Below are 18,840 nucleotides of genomic sequence, written 5' to 3' on the forward strand. Positions count from 1 at the left end.
CTCCTCAAATTAGTGCAAAAGAATAAAAAAAAACCTGGTAGTATTGCACTTTGAGGCATGTCTTTTTTAAAAAACAAACTACGTAAGTATCTACTAACTATTACTACTATTACTTCTATTACTTTCCTTATAATAATTGCAATAATAATGCATCTTGCTTTGTGATAATGCTCAGCAATCTCAGTATTAATATTTTATGTGTTTGTGTGTGTTATTATTGGATCCATGCAATAAGTACTACAACCCTCTTTCCCCCCAAATAAGACTTCCCCAGATAATAAGCCCAATCAGGCTTTTGAGTGCATGTGCTAATATAAGCCCTCCCCAAAAATAAGCCCACCCCTAAAATATTTAAACACACGTGCAGCCAGTCCCCGCCATTTCCTGGAAGGGAAGGGGGAGAACATACACCACGTCTCACCTGCACCTGCCATCCATGCAGAACGGCCTCGCAGATGCCACTCCTGCAAACCCTAGCTACCATGCCCCTTCTCTTAGTGATGACCACAAAAAGAGCAGCAGGCCCAGCAACGCTAGGCCTGACAAGAGTGCGCCAGAAACAGAAACAGAACCTCCGGCCGTCTCTGGATCAGCTGATCTGCGGGCCATGGTTAAGGAGCCTCCTGCACCTCAAAAATAATAAGACTTTCCCAAAAATAAACGCCAAGAGCTTATTTCAGGGGTCAAAAGAAAATAAAACCCTATCTTATCTTCAGGGAAACAGGGATCATTTCTCCTTGAATTTCAGTTTCTCCTTAAAGAGAAAGATTGAGAAATGTAATAGAATAGTAACGAAAGGTGGCTTCTTAATCATACAATGCCTTTTCTCATCTAACAGATCAGAAACTATCCATAATTGAAGGTGACTTCCTTGCAAAAATATGAAGATATATAAAATAAGTTTGACAAGTTTATTTAATGATGCAATTCTACTGGAACGTTTCATTTTTAAAGGGATACTGGATTCAATGCATAAAGTACATCCTTATATTAGGGAATTCAGAAATTACCTGATAATCCAATATGCTAAAGCCAAGACCTCTGCTGCCTTTCTCCAACTCAATTTGTTGTACTTGTGTCTCCCACATTGCCAGAGGAGAGCCTTGTACCTCTTCAGTATTCTGACTTATGTTAGCTATTTCCAGCTTAGCATCGACTGTCTCTGAAGCACCAAGGAGTCCACCAAGGTCGATATGAGACTGTAAAGTTAAATAGGGTTACTTTTTAAAAAATAAAGCTAAAGGAAATTTAAACACAGGTTGCCAATGGAACTGGAATAAATGGGAACTGCTATTTAAAGAGTCTAAAACTTATCTATTTTTTTAAATCAATTTTTAATTAAAGTTTTACAAAACACAAACTAGTTTTGGGTTTTTAAGCAAGCCTGGTTCACATAATGACCATGATTCATTTAATAACTGTGAGGGGAGGGAGGGAGGGAGGGAGGAAGGAAGGAAGAAAAATATAAAAAGCAAAAAGCAAAAAAGAGAAAAGCTTCCAATTTCCTTTGCAGCAAATATAAGCACATTTACAAAGTTCTTTTATTCTATGATTACAAATAAAAAACTTAGCTTTTTCTTTATCCAGTTTTTTCTAATCATCAAAAACATAAATTGTAAGTACATTTTTGTTTCATGCAAAATGTCTATAACAGATTTCCAGTCAACTGTCAATGCGAAGGTTTTTTTTTCCCTTAAAGAGGTTAATTTAATACTCTCCACGAGTTCTACCATCTGAGAATGTAAACTTTATGTAGAGATGTCTAAATATATATGAAAAGTTTAAATGACTATAATACTTTAACGAAAGCTATATGAAAAAATCTAAAAAAAGGTTTTTAAGCTGGGTTTCCTCAATCCAATTCTAGCCATCTGATCAAACAGTCTCCACTTTAAAAAAAAAATCTTTATCTTACAACTGTCAGATTCGGGTTAACGTCAGGGTTCCAAATAGCATCCTCAAATGAAATAAGAGTTCAAGGCTAGGGATTCCCCAAAGTTCCAATTTATTAGAAGAGCCATGTTGGCACATCTGGAAGCTTTCAGACTCAGGTTTTCCACCCCCACCCCCCACCCCCGTTGAAAATTCAAGACTTTGTCGCAGCACCCACATGTCCATAACATAGTCCAATCAGTCACTATCCCAAAGAAAGATTCCTCCCAGTGACATCCCTCCAGGTGCAGGGGCAAGATGACCTTGACTCTCTGAGAAAGAATGTTATTTTGCCTACAAAGCTCCCATGCACCATAAAATCCCCCCTCCTAGTTTCCTAATGTAGAATATGTGGCTGGCTTGAGGCCCACTGTAAAAGATGGCTTCCAAGCCCGACAACTACCATATTTATTTATTTGTTTAATTTATATAGCCACCAGTTTCACAAGCAAGAGGCTCTGGGTGGCCTACAACAAAGTAAACCATTAAATATCTAAAATCATTCACAACCATTAAATCATTAAAAACAAAAGAGATGAAACAAAATGAAGAAATACTTAATAGTAATGGAGTCATTTCAGGAGTTCAAATCTTTTCTTTGAATTCTCTGTGGGAAGGAAGAATAGTGGTCTATCAGTTTCTCCCCCAGGGTATAAATCTTTATGTTGAATTACCTGTTCTAACATACGAGTCTCATCCAATGCTGCTTCAGCAACAGGTAGGACTGCACGACAACACACCATTCTTACATTGATAGGAAGCTCTTTTAAAATATTTACAACGTCCTTGTGATTCTCTCCAAGCAAAGATTGTCCATTTACCTGCCAATGAAAATAAGGATATTTACAGAAATAAGGAAAAGACAGAAAGAAATACATATATTTCCAGATTGGACATAGAAAACTAAAGTAGAGTGGTGCGGTGGCCTAGAGGCGGCGCTCTTGCCTCACAATCAGGAGGCTGTGAGTTCGATCCTAGGTAGAGGCAGATATTTCTCTCTGGGCACAATGAGAATATATCTGCTGAACAAAACTCCACCTTGGTGACAGAAAGGGCATCCGGCCAGTAAACACTCAGCTCCATTCAGTTGCCCAGAGTCCACCCCACAAGGGATTATGGGGTCATTAAATGAAGATGATGACGACATAGGAAACTAAAGTAGCATATTAAAAAATAGATACTACATGGCTTCTTCACATCACAGGTAGTCCTCTACTTACAACAGTTCATTTACTGACCGTTCAAAATTATGTCACAGTTTTTTATGCTGATATGTTTTATACTTCAGTGAATTAGGTTATCTTGACTATAAATATTGGGTGAATGCAAATGACATTTGCCAGAAAACCGAATGAAGCTACATTGAAGAGCAGATAGCACATGGGTTTCTAGGAAAAAATAAAGTTGCACTACTGCGCTACTGAAAAATAGTTCCTAGAACGAATGAATTATTTTCATTCTTAGGAGCCTACTTTTCCTTGTGTATGTGCTACCTACCTGAATAGAAATCATTTAATTTAATAAGTTCTAATATCTAGGCCACACTTCCCCCAACCTTGCTCATTTAAGACGTATTTGAACTACAAATGCCAGAATTTCCCAAGCAGTGTAAAGCCAATAAAGGCTGTCCTCATCTTACAACAGTTTGTTTAGTGACTGTTCAAAGTTACAACTATTGAAAAAGTGACTTATGACCATTTTCCACGCTTCTAATCACTGCAACATCCCCACGGTCACATGATCAAAATTCAGATGCTTGACAACTGACTTGGATTTATGACGGTTGCAATGTCCAGGGCTCATGTGATCACTGTTTGCAAACTTCTGACAAACGGAATGGAGTATTTAAAAGGGAGTATTTATATAATCACTACCTTAGAACGTACTAGCATATTGTGAATTTATACAGGCTATATACAGGTAGTCCTCAACCTACGGCCACCATTGAGCCCAAAATTTATGTTGCTAATGGCAAATTTGATGAATGTGATTTGCCCCATTTTAGGACTTTTCTTGCCACATTTGTTAAGTGAATCACTGCAGTTCTTCAATCAGTAACCTGGTTGTTAAGTGAAACTGGTTTTCCTATTCATTTTGCTAGTCAGAAGGTTGCAAAAGAAGATCATGTGCATCCATCATAAATGTGAGCCAGTTTTCAAGTGTCTGAATGTAAATCATGTGACCATGGGGGTACTGCAAAGGTCATAAGTGTGAAAAATGGTCATGTCACTTTTTTCAGTGCCGTTGTAACTTCAAACGGTCACTAAATGAAGTCAAGGACTACCTGTATTTCTTTCACAAATAAATGAATATAGGTCAGTGTTGGTGAACCTATGGCATGCGTGCGCTGGCCAGCTGAGTTCACCCTTTTTAAAAGCCATTTTTCGCCCTCCCCAGGCTCCAGAGGCTTTATAGGAGCCTGAGGAGGGTGAAAAGAACCTCCCCCGCGCCCCTCTGAGACCCTCCGGAGGCATCATGAGCTTCCGTGAAGCCTCCGGAGGGCAAAAAAATGGCCCTACGGAGGGTCGTTTTGACTGCTGCGGAGGCTTCAGGGAAGCCTCCTGAAGCCTTCGGAACGATTAAAACAACCCACCAAGCAAACTGGAAGTGACTGGGTCGTTTTGAGCTCTCTGAAGGCTTCAGGGACCGTCAGGAGGCTGAGGAGGGTGAAAAGAACCTCCCCCGCGCCCCTCTGTTGCTCAGAACGACCCACCGAGTGCTCAAAACGACTCACCGAGCAAACCGGAAGTCACTTCCGGTTTACTCGGAGGGTCATTTTGAGTGCTCCAAAAGCATCAGGGAAGCCTCCTGACGGTCCCTGAAGCCTCCAGAGGACATCCGGGGGGGAGGCTGTTTTCACCCTCCCCAGACTCCTATAAAGCCTCTGGAGCCTGGGGAGAGCGAAAAAAGCATGTAAAAATGGGGGGGAGCACCTGTAGTGCAGACAACCCCCCTGCGCTCCCACTTATGGCACGCGAGCCAAAAAAAGGTTCGCCATTCCTGATATAGGTGGTCTTCGTCCTACAATAATTTCTTTAGTGACCATTCGATGTTTCACTGGCACTGGAACAACTGACTTATGACTGGTCCTCCCATTTACAACTGTTGCAGCATCCCCAAGATCTCATGATCAAAATTTGGGAGGTTGGCAATCGGGAATGTAATTATTATTTTCCTGCATATATCCTGGGGTCATATGATTACCCTTTGCAACCTTCCCAGCTGTCTTCCATCAAATAGAGTCAGTGGAGGAAGCCAGATTCGCTTAACAACCACATGATTCACTTAACAATTGTATTGGTTCACTTAACAGCCACACCAACATTGGCCACAACTCACTAAGCGTCTTGCTTATCAATGGAAATTCTGCTTCCAATTATTGTTGTAAGTCAAGGATTACCTTTACTCTATGCCAGTGATGGCTAAACTTTTCAACCCCAAGTGCCGAAACAAGCATGCGTGTGTGCACTGGAGCACCACAACCCAGAAGAGAGCAGCTTGCCGGTGCACATGTGCGCAGTCGCCAGCTGCTCTTCCGGGTTCTATCACGCACATGCACGCCAGATAGCTGGTCTTCTGTCCGGTGTGCATGCGCATGCCAGAACCCAGAAGAGAGCAGCTGGCTAGAATGCATGCATGCAACGGAAACCTGAAAAGCAGCTGGAAATGGCGCATGTGCCCACAGAGAGGGCTCCTCATACCATACCTTGCACAGGTGCCATAGGTCCGCCATCACGGCTCTATGCTAAGAAAATATTAAAAGTGAGGAAAAAATCCCTCAGCATATCTTTTAAGAGAGCAGAAGAATAAGAAAGATTAATTCATACTTCTAGTAATTCATCTCCACTGTACAATCTGCCACATCGTCCAACAGGCCCTTCAGGCAAAACAGACCGAATAAAATGATGTCCCACTGTAGCTTCTAAGCTAATCCCCAGTCCGCTGCTTTCACTAAACTTGTTCACATCCGCCACCTAGAAAGAAGAAAAATACAATCTTCACAACGCCAAGAAATCAGTTGCTTAGAAAATTGCAACGAGATCCTATACAAAGGACCAGTAAATTTAAACGCTGTTTTGCTACAAATGCTCTACTTCTTAAGCTACAGGCTCATTTCTTTAAAAAAAAAAACCATCCATGTTCATTGATTTCTCACATCAAAACAAGATGGAATCACAATGTGAGCTGAAAAGGAGCATCCAGCTGTAACATCCTTTTTCTTATTTGCAAAGGGTAACAGATGCTGGTAGCTACAGCTGTCCCAGAGATGAAAGGTAGTCAGAGAGTCACAGATAAAAGGAACAAATAAAACTATCAAAGGTTCCACACTTCTCATTACACCATCTTTTGAGAGCGCCATGGAACAATAGTTAGCAAATACAGTATTCGGAAACAGAAATGTTTCCAGTTTGAAGAAAAAGAACTGGATTCCATATATCTGGCAATCCTTGTTGTCTCTGAAACAAGTCAAGCGTTAACAGGACATGCACCTGGTAACATAATTCTCTATGGTTTACTAATCTCCAGGTGGGGAACAGTCAAAGAACAGGAACAGCATCTATGACCCTGCTGCAGAATTCTATTCAAAAGTTACACATCCTTGTTACATCCTTGGACTACTGCACACAAAAGTAGTTGCTTATACGTTCTAAAATGTGCTTAAAAGAAGACTGGCTAGATTCTCAATGAGCAGTAAAGTGTCAGCTAGGAAAACAGCTTTTATTACCTAAAAAACAAAACACATTTTAAAGCTCGTAGGCCAAAGGGCTACCAAGACCCCTCACATAAACCTTACTTTAAAAGAATAAACGAGTCAATTAACAATCAATTTAAAAACAAATAATGAAAATAGAGGACCAGCAATCATTATCATAAATCATAGGAGGGAAGAAAAACAAAAAGGGAAAAATGCAAACGATCTGTTAAAATGTCAGTGACAGTGGGGCAAACCAGCTTCCTTTAAAAAAAATCTCTGTAAGCCATACAGACCATCCAGCAATGAAGTAGGGGTCAACAGCAGCAGTAGGAGGAAAATATTGGCCCTAATTGTTAAATTTTGTATTACTTACCTAAAAGCAGGCCAACATTAAAATTAGTGGCATTTATTTCTGGTAGATGAATGTCAGATTAAAGGAGGGAAGTCTTTTATTCCAAATATCAGCTATGTGCAAGAACTCTTATGAAGCAAGGATTATGCTAAATGTTGTATGTTGGAAGTGGGTAGATTTCCTAACAAGCTACATTGTTGTTTTGCTTTCCAAATGTAGATGTCAGAACTCAACTGTAGCTCTGCCCACATTGAGAGAGGTCATCAAGCAAAAATGCTACCCCAAGAAATGAAACCATGCACTGTTGACAACAAGGAGAATCAAAATATATAATGGACTGCAAAAGTTACTAAACAAATGCTGCCAATACTTATCGACTGAATTAATGAAAACTTCCCAGGAAGCATTATTTAGAAACTGTTTGATCAAATGTAGGATTCATTTTCTGATTGCCCAAGATTACTTAAAAGTTTTGTTTTACCACATTTTTAGATTTTAAAAAACAATGTCCCTCCCAAGGAAGAACAGAGATAAAGTGTTTATTTTTTTTTAATAGCAAGCAATGAGTCAACCTACCACGACTTCATAATTTTTCCCCAAAATCTTCTGCCATTTGTTCAGCAATGTTTCTTCTTCTAGGGATGTTAGCTGAATATCTGCAAGATGTGACAGTTATCCTAAGCAAAACTATGACATTCTTACCTCTAGGTAGAATATGAATTGCGTTAGAATTTGCAAACATGCATCTGATTTATATAAAGTGAGAAAGAAAATATTTTTCGATCCTAAGTATCTAAAAAAGGAAAAGGGGGGGGGGGAGAATTATAACCTAAATTTTGGTTTTTTAAAAATCTTTTTAAAGCTAGCTGAATTCACTTGGATTAAGTCAAAAAAATAACAGTTCGTTTTTACGTTGCTTTTTCTAACCAATTTTGTACCATATATATCTTAATAAACTTTTAGCGTTATCCAATTCTATTTGAAATTAAATCAGCATGAGACTCAATCTTTCAGTAGTACCCTGGCTATTCAATTTCGGCTTGCATCACTCAAGAACTTCCTTTTATCTCTCTTCCATAGAATCCCAATTGTGCTAGTCTAGCTCCCTGAATAACTGGATTTCTGTCTGGCTACACTCTGCTGCACCTTTTCCTTTCTGTGAATGCAGAAATTATAGGCATATTCTTCTTTCCTGGCCCAACGGAACTCTGAAAGGCTCATTCTGGTTATTCATTATTATCTTACACCCCTGCACTCTACAAATGTAAGAAAAACAAGTTTGCGAGATTGAAACATTAACAAATAAAAATAAGAACTAAAATTCAAAAGATAAAGCAGAAAGCTAAGCTTATGGGTGATGTGTTTTCCATTTCTGAAGAATAATTATAGGTCTTTGTTTTTACTTGTAAAACTATGGCTATCATTTCATAGTTCTCCTCAACAGGAGTGCACTAGTAAATAATATTATGTATTCAGGTTTATTAAAACCAGTTCCCCAAATCATTCAGTATACAATATTCCTTTCATATTTATTCAGAAGTAAGTTAAAGTTAAAAGAAACTTATTCTCAGGTGGGAACATTTAGCATTGTAGTGTTTTTGATATTATTCTGTTTATATCTTGAGTTACATATACAAATAAATATATTATTTAATATTTAAGCACTCAAAAAATGTTCTCTATATTTAAGATTTTATTTTATTTTTGAAACTATGACTTCATTTTCTAAGGCTCCTACTGAAACATGGTCTCTAGAGGGCAGTGGAAGAACACACTTCCTGGAATTACTTAACAGATTTTTGTATTTATTTACAAATGTAAGAAAGAAACAAATTATGAGTGTAATAATTTACCATTTTAAATCTGATCCAGTTTATCTCTTACTACGATAACTGGAGCTTGTCAGATATGTACAGTCAGTGACCCACCAAGCACTTACGATATCCTCAAACATTCACACGCTTAAAAATACGAAGTGGGTGGAAACATGAGACTCACAGAATCTGAATATCTCTTTAGCATGGCTTGATGAGCTACAATCAGCTATGTATATCACAAACTATACTTGCTTATTTAAAAATAAGACATAAACAAATGTGATCAACCACAGAAATAAAAATTCTGTGTATACATAGCTAATTTCAGCTATGAATTCTGCTTTATGCTACACTACATTTCCTAGTATATTAAAACTGCTGTTCGCCCAGTATTATTGTTAAGGTTTTTCATTGTAAATAAACAATCATTAAATATCTTCAGCAGTATGTTTTGACATCTAATGATAATTACTTTTAATATCCTCATTAATAAGTACTCTTTTCAGCTGCTGCCATTCAGTATTTTAAGCTTAAGATTAAGCTTCGTAATTTTAACAGTTGATACGGTATAGGAAGCTGGCTGCATACAAGAAATCAACTCTCTGTACATTGTTCACAGAATTTTAGCTAGACAAACTCAAATGACTATTTTATAGCCTTTTCTTTGAATCCTTTAACTTCTAAATACCTCATCCACAGGTTTCGATAAAATACCCGTGGATAAAATACTTAGAAGTTAACAGATTCAAAGTAAAGGCTATAAAAATAATTTTTTGAGTTTACTAGGTAAAATTCTGTGGACAATGTATATAAATGCAATTAAACAGAGCTGCATCACTATATTCTTCTTCAAAGATGGATTTGTCTATAACATCTCAAATATGCACTTTCGGAACCCAAAAGGAACTTTTGCCATGCTACCTTGCCAAGCAAGCAAAGGCAAAAACTAGGGAAGGCAAGCATATTTATAAGGGGAAAAAACATTATTTATAACCTGTTTGTTGTATATTAGTATCTTCTTCAAAATGAACCTCGCTGGGGCTGCATGACAATAATGGAGAATCCTGCTCTCTTTTGCAGCTTTCTGTGGAGAGAAAAAATATGCCAATTTCTGTGATAATACAGTTAAACCCCTTTCCTGTTTCACTATTGTTAAGGACTCCTAGTTTCCTACCAGATTAAATTAAGCCTGGTCTAGCAGTTAAGGCTCCATGCTAGAAAGCAGAGACTGTAAGAGTTCAAGTTCTACCTTAGCCATGAAAGCCAGTGGGGTGACTTTGGCCAACCTACCTCACAAGCTGATTGTTATTGGGGGGGAAATAGTAGGAAGAAGATGTGTTGGGTAATTTTTCCACCTTGTTATTTGTATCAATAATAAAGGTGGGATATTAATATAAATAAACAAGTAATTAAGTAAATACATACATACATGGCTAATGTGGATATGCATAAGCAACGGTTAAACACTAAAAATAAAATAAAAATTGGTAACAGCAAAAAGGCCACAATCTTCTATATTATATATTATATGAAAGGAGGAAAATATGGATTGCAAGAATGAATTTAAGCCACTTTGGTTTAGCCTCTAAAGAACGGAAAATAAAATTCAAGAAACATGAAGCAAAGATAATCTTAATTGCCTGTATTTGTGCCAATATCCATTGTTTGGAAAATTGAATCCTTTTCAACAGCATCACTGAAGTCATCATGAGATTGAATTTGGTTTTCCTGTTTCAGGCCTCCTCTTCGGACCAAAGTCAGATAGACTGTTTGCCCAGTATGTCGCAAAACCTCCACTGCTTGCTGGTTGGTAAAACCTTGAAGATTGGTTCCATCCACCTATGGATTAAACATAGGTCCATGAGGGTGAAAGTTAATTCTCCATCTTCAGCAGAGTTTAAGGGATGCCATTGTTCTTCTGACTGTAAGGGCTTCAGGTGTGGATGTGGGTCATGTGATGGGCCAGATATGGTTGTATCAAATGAGAGCCTTAGGATGGCCAGATGTCAACTGAGAGTCTTGGGATGGGTCTTGTGTCACCATCATCCTACATCCAAGCTACAGATGTTCGCCACTATTGCAAATATATATTCTTACCAGTCATTGTACATCTGTCAAGATTGGGAAAACTGTTTTATTCCAAATTAGGCAAATCACATTTGCCAAATGTCTGCTGAAATTTGGTTTGGAGTTTGTTGCTATCCTGAGCATAAGAATTCTATCTAAAGATAGACAGCATAGAGCAGCGATGGCGAACCTTTTTTGGCTCGCGTGCCACAAGTTGGGGGAGCGCAGGGGGGTCGTGTGCGGGTGTGCCGCACCCATAATGCAACGCGTGACCCCCCCAGTGCGCATGCGCGCACAACGCACGACCCCCCCATTTTTACACACTTTTTTCACCCTCCCCAGGCTCCAGAGGCTTTATAGGAGCCTGGGGAGGGCGAAAAGAGTCTCCCCCGCCCCCCTGGAGGCTTCAGGGACTGTCCAGAGGCTTCCCTGAAGCCTTCGAAATGCTTAAAATGACCCTCCGAGCAACCCGGAAGTCACTTCCGGTTTGCTCGGAGGGTGGTTTTAAGCACTCCGAAGGCGTCAGGGAAGCCTCCGGACGGTCCCTGAAGCCTTCGGAACGCTTAAAACCACCCTCCGAGCAACCCGAAGTCACTTCCGGTTTGCTCGGAGGGTGGTTTTAAGCACTCTGAAGGCGTCAGGGAAGCCTCCAGATGGTCGCTGAAGCCTTCGGAACGCTTAAAACGACCCTCCGAGCAACCCGGAAGTCACCTATAAAGCCTCTGGAGCCTGAGGAAGGTGAAAAATAGCTTTTAAAAAGGTGAATTCAGCTGGCCAGCGCGCGCATGCGCGCTGGCCAGCTGACAGGGCAGTGCCTCGCGTGCCTGACAAATGGCTCCGCGTGCCACTTGTGGCACGCGTGCCATAGGTTCGCCATCACCGGCATAGAGTTTGAAGAGAATGTCTGAAAACTGTGCGAAGGAGCTTTATAAATTCAAGTTAACCTAAAATAATGCATTCAAAAATTTAAAAAATATTCTCATCTATACAGGTAGTCCTCAGCGTATAACCACAATTGGGACCAGAATTTCCATTGTTAAGTAAGGCGGTTAAGTGAGTTACACTTTGATCATGTAAATGTGAGAAAGATACGATGGTTGTAAGTTTAAGGGCCACTTGTAACTCGCTTATTACAAACGCTAAACATATGGTTCTCAATTGAGAACTACCTAAGTAGGCTGATGGGAATTAGGCAGGAAAGTTTACTGTTACTTTTGCTGTTCATCTGTAAGATGATTTAAGACTTAATTTACAAACAATGCTATCAATATAGAACCTTCAGTTAAATAATTATTTATGTTCCTCAACTGTGGGAAGTAGGTCGTTGATCTTATCTCTGTTTTCATCAGTAACCAAGTCAAAGAAGAGCATCTCTCCTAACCCCAAGACCAGTGTTTCTCAAACTTGGCGACTTTAAGTCCTGTGGACTTCAACTCCCAGAATTCCCCAGCCAGCTATGCTCCACAGGACTTAAAGTCGCCAAGTTTGAGAAACACTGCCCAAGACTATTACATTTTCTCAAGATCTCTGTGAAAGAATCCTCTACATTTTTCTAACATCCATGATCTCATTTAGATTTTGTGGCCAAAACCTAGTAGCAAAATGGCCTTTTCTTTATGACAGTCTAATTATTACTAACTCTCAGAGAAAAAATAAATTTATATAAAACAAAGTGCTTGGTTGGGGGAAGGGGGAATGCCCACCTCTGTTTTATAACCTTAATAATTTTATCTTTAATATTTCCATCCATTTTACCTATTAATAATATGGTACCCGTAACATTTTAAGCTAAGTGGTCTGCAATGTCCTGAAATAATGTTTAAAGAGTTAGGCATTTTCAGTTTGTGATCTTTGTGTACAGAAATCAGACTTAATAATTTTTTGGTGGATGGCAATCAAGATCAGAGACTCCATCTGTGTGATCTTTTAAGAACTCTGGGACAGTCCTCATGAGATGTTTGCGTTCAATCCATCAAGCATAAAAACTAAATAATAGAAGGAAAAGGGGATAACAGAACTCCTCCAAGGTTACTTACAGCAATAATTTGATCTCCAATATGGATTCTACCATCATGCTCAACTGCACTGTCTTTTGTGATACTTTTTACAAAAATACCAGAAGGTTCTGTGATTTAAAAATAAAATTGAAGTAATTAAAGGTATGTCTGAGTCATGTACGTATTTGTAAAGCTGTTATGACATGAATCCATACACTTAAACAAAGCATATCAAGATCTGACTACAATAGTCTTTATGACTTCTAAGTACTTAAGCAGAAATATTACAACATAGTATCATTAAAGTTATCTTGCTCTAACGCAGAGGTAGGGAACTGTGGCCTTTTTATGGCTTGTGGACTTCAACTCCCAGGTTGCGGCTCAGGAGTTTTGGGAGTTGAAATCCACAAGTTATAAAGGGGCCATAGTTCCCCACCTCTGCCCTAACCCAATGTATTCACTCTAAGAAAGGAGTGTCAAACCGGCGGCCCGCAGGCCAGATGTGTCAACCAAAGGCCACGTCCACCCCAGGTCCACGAAGGGAAAAAACATCGTGAAATGTCACATGACGGCAATGTGACGCCGCGAGTGTGACACACATGGTCTTAGAGATAAACTTACATTTTATCATACAGATAGTCAATTGTTACTAGATCTTAAACTGACACATTTATTTTTATTTCAGTTATAGTGCACATGCCTAGGCTATAAATATACTAAGCTGAAGGCCATTAATTAAAGTAGAAGTTTGACTTCCAAATGAAGCACATTTAAACAATTCTAACATCAAGTTCTGAATCTAGTGAAAGAAAATATGCTGCCTTCAATGAATGCCTTTAATTATTTCAAACTATTTCAGACTACAAATCTATTGCAAAATAAAATCCATATTTTGAAATGAAAACCATTTAGAACATTTTTCTTGCAAAGCAAATACTCTATGTATTGTGTGTGGTACTTTTAAACATCTGGACTGATGTTTAGGTTTTCAACCACAAAACTAATAAATGGATTTTGGAGTTAGAAAAAAAATAGTTAACTTTTTGAGCAGAATTAATTTTAACCATACCTGATATTTTATCCCCAATATAGCCAGCAATTGTTATTCCCAACCCTTGAGAATTTTTTGTAAGCTCCACATCAAATGTGTTCCCATCTTCAACAGTTTCAATTGGTGTATCTTCCAATTTCTTAGGGCAAAACACATGTAATTATTCTTCATGACAGAAGTTCTTATGGGGAACAAAAATAATTATTCTATTTCTCACCTAAACCCTAATATTCCACCACTTAATTCTACACATAACACACAGTATTTCTTGCCAGAATGCTACTCAGATAGTAAGTTTCATAGTTCTCCAATATAATTAGTGAACTTTTAATAGAGTTAACATTATTTGTCATGGTAAGAGTTCCTCAAGGGATTTATCTTAAGTGCTTTTCTATGTGATTCTGGATTCAGGGCTATGGTTTTGTGATTTCTGAGGTTTGCAGATACTTTATGCTTGAGCTTTACGGAAATCATTTCTAGAAAACAAAACAAAGCAAAAATCAAAATTTAAAAAATGGAAAATTATCTAATTATGCAAATGTATACACATACACACACACCTACTCAGTATCAAAGAAAGATTAAATATATTGAAATGTCAGTTTAAGCACTATTTTTAAAAATTGTTTCATTGAACATACTGTGGTAATATATAATCGCTAATATAATCACAAGAGTGTGCTCAAAGTAAGGAGTACTTTTACTTATATTAAAATAACCCCAGTCATTATGGCTACAGATGTATGATAGCGTGAGTTGTAGTTCCACACCTCTGAAAGGATGTAAGTTGCATACTTTTATTTTTAAGCAAAACCTTTAAATGGGTAAAAGACTGTAAAATATTAAATTTCACTTTTATCTACTAATACAGGTAGTCCTTGACTTACAACAGTTCATTTAGTGACCCTTCGAAGTTACAACGGTACTGAAAAGTGTGACTTATGACCATTTTTCTCACTTATGACCATTGCCGCATCCACATGGTCATGTGATTTACGTTTGGATGCTCGACAACTGACTCGTATTTATAATGGTTGGAGTGCCCAGAGATCATATGATCATCTTTTGCAACCTTTTGACAGGACAAGTCAGCTACATTCACTCAGCAACCATGTGACTAATTTAACAACTGCAGTGATTCGCTTAAAAAACATGGCAAGAAAAGTCGTAAAATGGGTCAAAACTCACCTAACAAATTTCCCTTAGCAACATAAATTCTGGGCTCAATTGTGGTCGTAAATTGAGGATTACCTGTATAGCAATTCAGGAAAGAAAAGTATCTATTCAAACTAAAAGATCATTTCCAGAAAGGGCATAGCTAATTGGAAGGAATGATTCAATTATTCAAATGCATTCCTCCTAAAGATTGCATTGAAAAAGCTGTAAAATGGGGGGGGGGGGGAATGGGGTATAAATTATGCTACTGACAGAAAGACACAAAAACATATTTCTGCAGAAGTATAATTTTTACCTTATCTCCTTTTTCTTCGCTTTGTCAAGCACTTCATTCTGTTGAATATAATCCAGTTAGCTGAAGCTTTCTGCTGAACTGTGTTTACATTCTTAAGACACTAAAACTTGCTTCAGCTGATAAAGAAATATGTAGACACTTGCACCTCCTGATCTGTGTTTGCACACACCAACTCCCTATTTTATCTTTTATTTTGTACACTACCAGCCACATTCATCCTTGGCATCATTTCAAAAGGTTAAAAGGAAGAGTCACTGGTGAGATGTGGGGGGGGGGAGCTATACAAGTGTGATTAAACAGATAATAGAGAGCACAGGAGATTTTTGGTAAATGAGGTTTAGTTGGAATGAGGTTACTTTTCAGGCAACAGATGAACACAGCAGAGAAAATAAAACACCAGTCTAAACGAAGGACACTCTTATGAAATAAAAAGGCAGCTGGGTAGCTGCCACCTAACTAGCAGCAGCTGAAGTTGTGCCAGTTGATTTAGGTGAAGAGGTACAACCAGGCACAGGCTGGCACAGAGAGGAGCTCAGCGTTGGATGCAAGGGAGGAGGACATAAATAGAAGAATAATCCAGATGAACTCAAAGGGCTGCGGCAGAGCAAAGGGGAAATGCGATGATGCAGTGATTGCTTAAGCTGCTATTACAGCACTATTCAAGTGGCAGATTGAATTAGCAGGCTAGCAATTATTTGCAGGCAGGCAGTTTGACATAAAAGTGTTGTGAACCTCTATCTACTGTCAGTCCTGTTTCTTTAATATAAGTTACATGTTGTTATTACCTTGTTCTCCATCACACCCGTTTGCACTGGGGTACCCAAAGGAGCTGCTGTTGATGGAGTGGCCTCCTCAATTAGTCCTCTGGCTATCACCAACTTGACTCGGTTTCCACATTGCCTCAGGACTTGTGCCACCTGCTCACCGCTGATTCCAGTCAAGTCTGTATCACCAATTTTCAAAATATGGTCTCCACTGCACAGTCTACCATGCTAGATGAGCAAACATTCAATTGTTTTAAAAAATTATACACAGAGGGGTCTTAGAAAAATGCAAGAGTTTTATCTATAACCTATTTTAGTTTTTATATATATATATAAACTAAAATAGGTTATAGATAAAACTCTTGCATTATATATATATATATGTTGCATTAACTCTTGCATTATATATATATATGTTGTATTTGTGCTGATAAATAAATAAAGGGAGACATAAATATTTGAGCATACCAGGGGTTGTAACACACACACATACATACATACATACATACATACATACATACATACATACATACATACATGCGGATAGATAGATAGATAGATAGATAGATAGATAGATAGATAGATAGATAGATAGATAGATAGATAGATATAGAGATAGATAGATAGATAGATAGATAGATAGATAGATAGATATAGATATATATTTGCTTTTAATACTGCTGTAGTAGACAATGTTACTTTAAATCTTTTTATCATGTGCTGTTTGTCTATATCTATTCAACCTCTGATAAAAAAAGGAATATATTTAAAATTAATAAATGTATCATTGTTTTCATGGTTCTAAATAATATGTTTAGCATTGCTTACATTCAAAATTTACGTACCATTTATTGCTTTTATTCCTATTTATTAGCATATCTGCACAAAAGGCATGCCTAAATTTAGCACTTTTTACCTCCCAAAATGAAGAAAAACATGGAAAACATCCTGTTCAAAATCTCTAATTTCTACCTTATCAGCCTAGGATTACCAAATCTACCTGAAACCAACCAAATCAATCCCATCCCTTGTCCATGAATCTATTAATGCAATGCATGTGTACATGCATGACGACTCTGGCCACAAACCATAGCAAAAAAAAAAAGAGGGGCATAAGGGTGGGACACCCCCCCCTCACAGAAACGTAATTATTAAATCAAAATTACTGTCTAAAATTGCTCGTAAACATTCCCATTTAGAAAATGGATTTATCTCCTATCTGCTTATCCACACCTAAATTGACCATGAGCTTACCTGGAGGGTCTTTTTCTCTGCGCTGCAGGAGAGTCCAAGCATGGGTTAAATTAGTCCGGTTGCCCAAGGCTGAATTCAAATTCTTTGGCCACGCCTCCTGCTCCTCCTTAAGGCCAGATTTTTAAAGATAACTGGAACTGGAAGCTGCGGTGATATGGCGTGGAGATTGTCTGGTGTTCCTGAACTCTAGGCCCACACTAGATCAGGGCGGGATGGGACTCTCCCGCAACACACAGAAAAAGACCCTTCAGGTAAGCCAATGGTCATTTTCCTGTGCGCTGCTTGGAGAGTCCAGGGAGAATGAAAGTGGGAGATGAAGCTCCGAATTGTCTATGGTGGTCCTGCTCAACCAGTCCGCTTGAGTGTTATCCACTCCCGAGATGTGGCCTACCCGAATTGACTGAAGATGTTGCTCTGCCCACTTGGCCAGGGCCTCCGCCATGAGGGAATGGGCACGCATGCCCCCTTCGCAGTTTATATGGACCTTGGTGGCCACATTGTCCATCATCAACAGGACATGGTTGTGTTGAATGTCCCATCTGAAATGGCAAAGGGCGAATCTCACTGCTCTCAGCTCCAGCCAGTTGATGTTGTGGGCTAATTCCTCTCGAGACCAACTGCCCTGCATTACCTGATTGTCGAGGTGAGCGTCACAGCCAGATAGGCTTGTGTCTGTAGTCACCACCAGTTGCTCCGGTTCCTTGAACAGGAGGCCTCTTTTGATGGCCGGGGATAGCCACCACCGCAGGGAGTGCCTCACCTTTGGGGGGAGCAGAACTAATGCTGGGGAGCTGCTCCTGTTGGCTCTTTAGTGTGGAAACAAGAACCACTGGAGTGCCCTTGCATGGAGCCTTGCCCAGGAACCACGGATATGCAGGATATCATCTTGCCCAATAGCTGGGACAGACGAATGACCGGCACCTGCTGTGCTCCCTGCACCTTGAGAACAAGGTCTTTAGGCTATCTAACCTTTCCTGCAATAGATGAACCTTGCAAGCTATGGTGTCTATCTCTGCCCCTATGTGTAGGAGCCTGGTGGTCGGCTCCAAGTGGCTCTTCTCCAGGTTTACAGAGAACCCGTGTGCCTAGAGGCTTCTCATGGTGGCGGGGAGGTCGTGGACTGCCTGTTCCCTTGACGACAATTGAACTAAGAGGTCGTCCAGGTAACAGATTAGTCAAACAGACCTCCTTCTGAGGTCTGCTGCCACAACCAAGAGAATTTTGGTGAAGGTCCTGGGTGCTGACGAAGGCCGAAGGGCATGTCCCTGTATTGATAATGTTGGCCTGTGTAGAAGAACCTCAAGAACCTTCAATGATGAGGCCGAATTGGTTGTGTAGGTATGCTTCCTTTAGATGTACCGATGTGAGTAGATCCCCGTGCCTTATCCCTGCAAAAATGGTTTGCAGGAACTGCATTTTGAACCTCCTGTATGTTACAC

The 18,840-nt window shown here is 39.2% G+C and overlaps 1 protein-coding gene across 2 annotated transcripts in view; it reads right to left on the reverse strand.

Annotated features, from left to right (window-relative positions):
- MPDZ (multiple PDZ domain crumbs cell polarity complex component) overlaps positions 1–18,840 on the reverse strand; it is a 140,692-nt gene that overhangs the window by 90,132 nt on the left and 31,720 nt on the right. For both annotated transcript variants that reach the window (XM_081945779.1, XM_081945780.1), the window contains exons 8-16: positions 16,169–16,375; positions 13,931–14,051; positions 12,901–12,989; positions 10,438–10,636; positions 9,792–9,881; positions 7,557–7,636; positions 5,760–5,906; positions 2,607–2,753; positions 1,011–1,199 (exon numbers count right to left, since the gene is read on the reverse strand). In XM_081945779.1, coding sequence (XP_081801905.1) covers positions 1,011–1,199; positions 2,607–2,753; positions 5,760–5,906; positions 7,557–7,636; positions 9,792–9,881; positions 10,438–10,636; positions 12,901–12,989; positions 13,931–14,051; positions 16,169–16,375 — 1,269 coding nt within the window. The remainder of the gene's footprint in view (positions 1–1,010; positions 1,200–2,606; positions 2,754–5,759; positions 5,907–7,556; positions 7,637–9,791; positions 9,882–10,437; positions 10,637–12,900; positions 12,990–13,930; positions 14,052–16,168; positions 16,376–18,840) is intronic.

Source organism: Natrix helvetica, assembly GCF_964273705.1.
Source record: "Natrix helvetica genome assembly, chromosome: 2".
In the NCBI taxonomy this organism is placed as follows: domain Eukaryota; kingdom Metazoa; phylum Chordata; class Lepidosauria; order Squamata; family Natricidae; genus Natrix; species Natrix helvetica.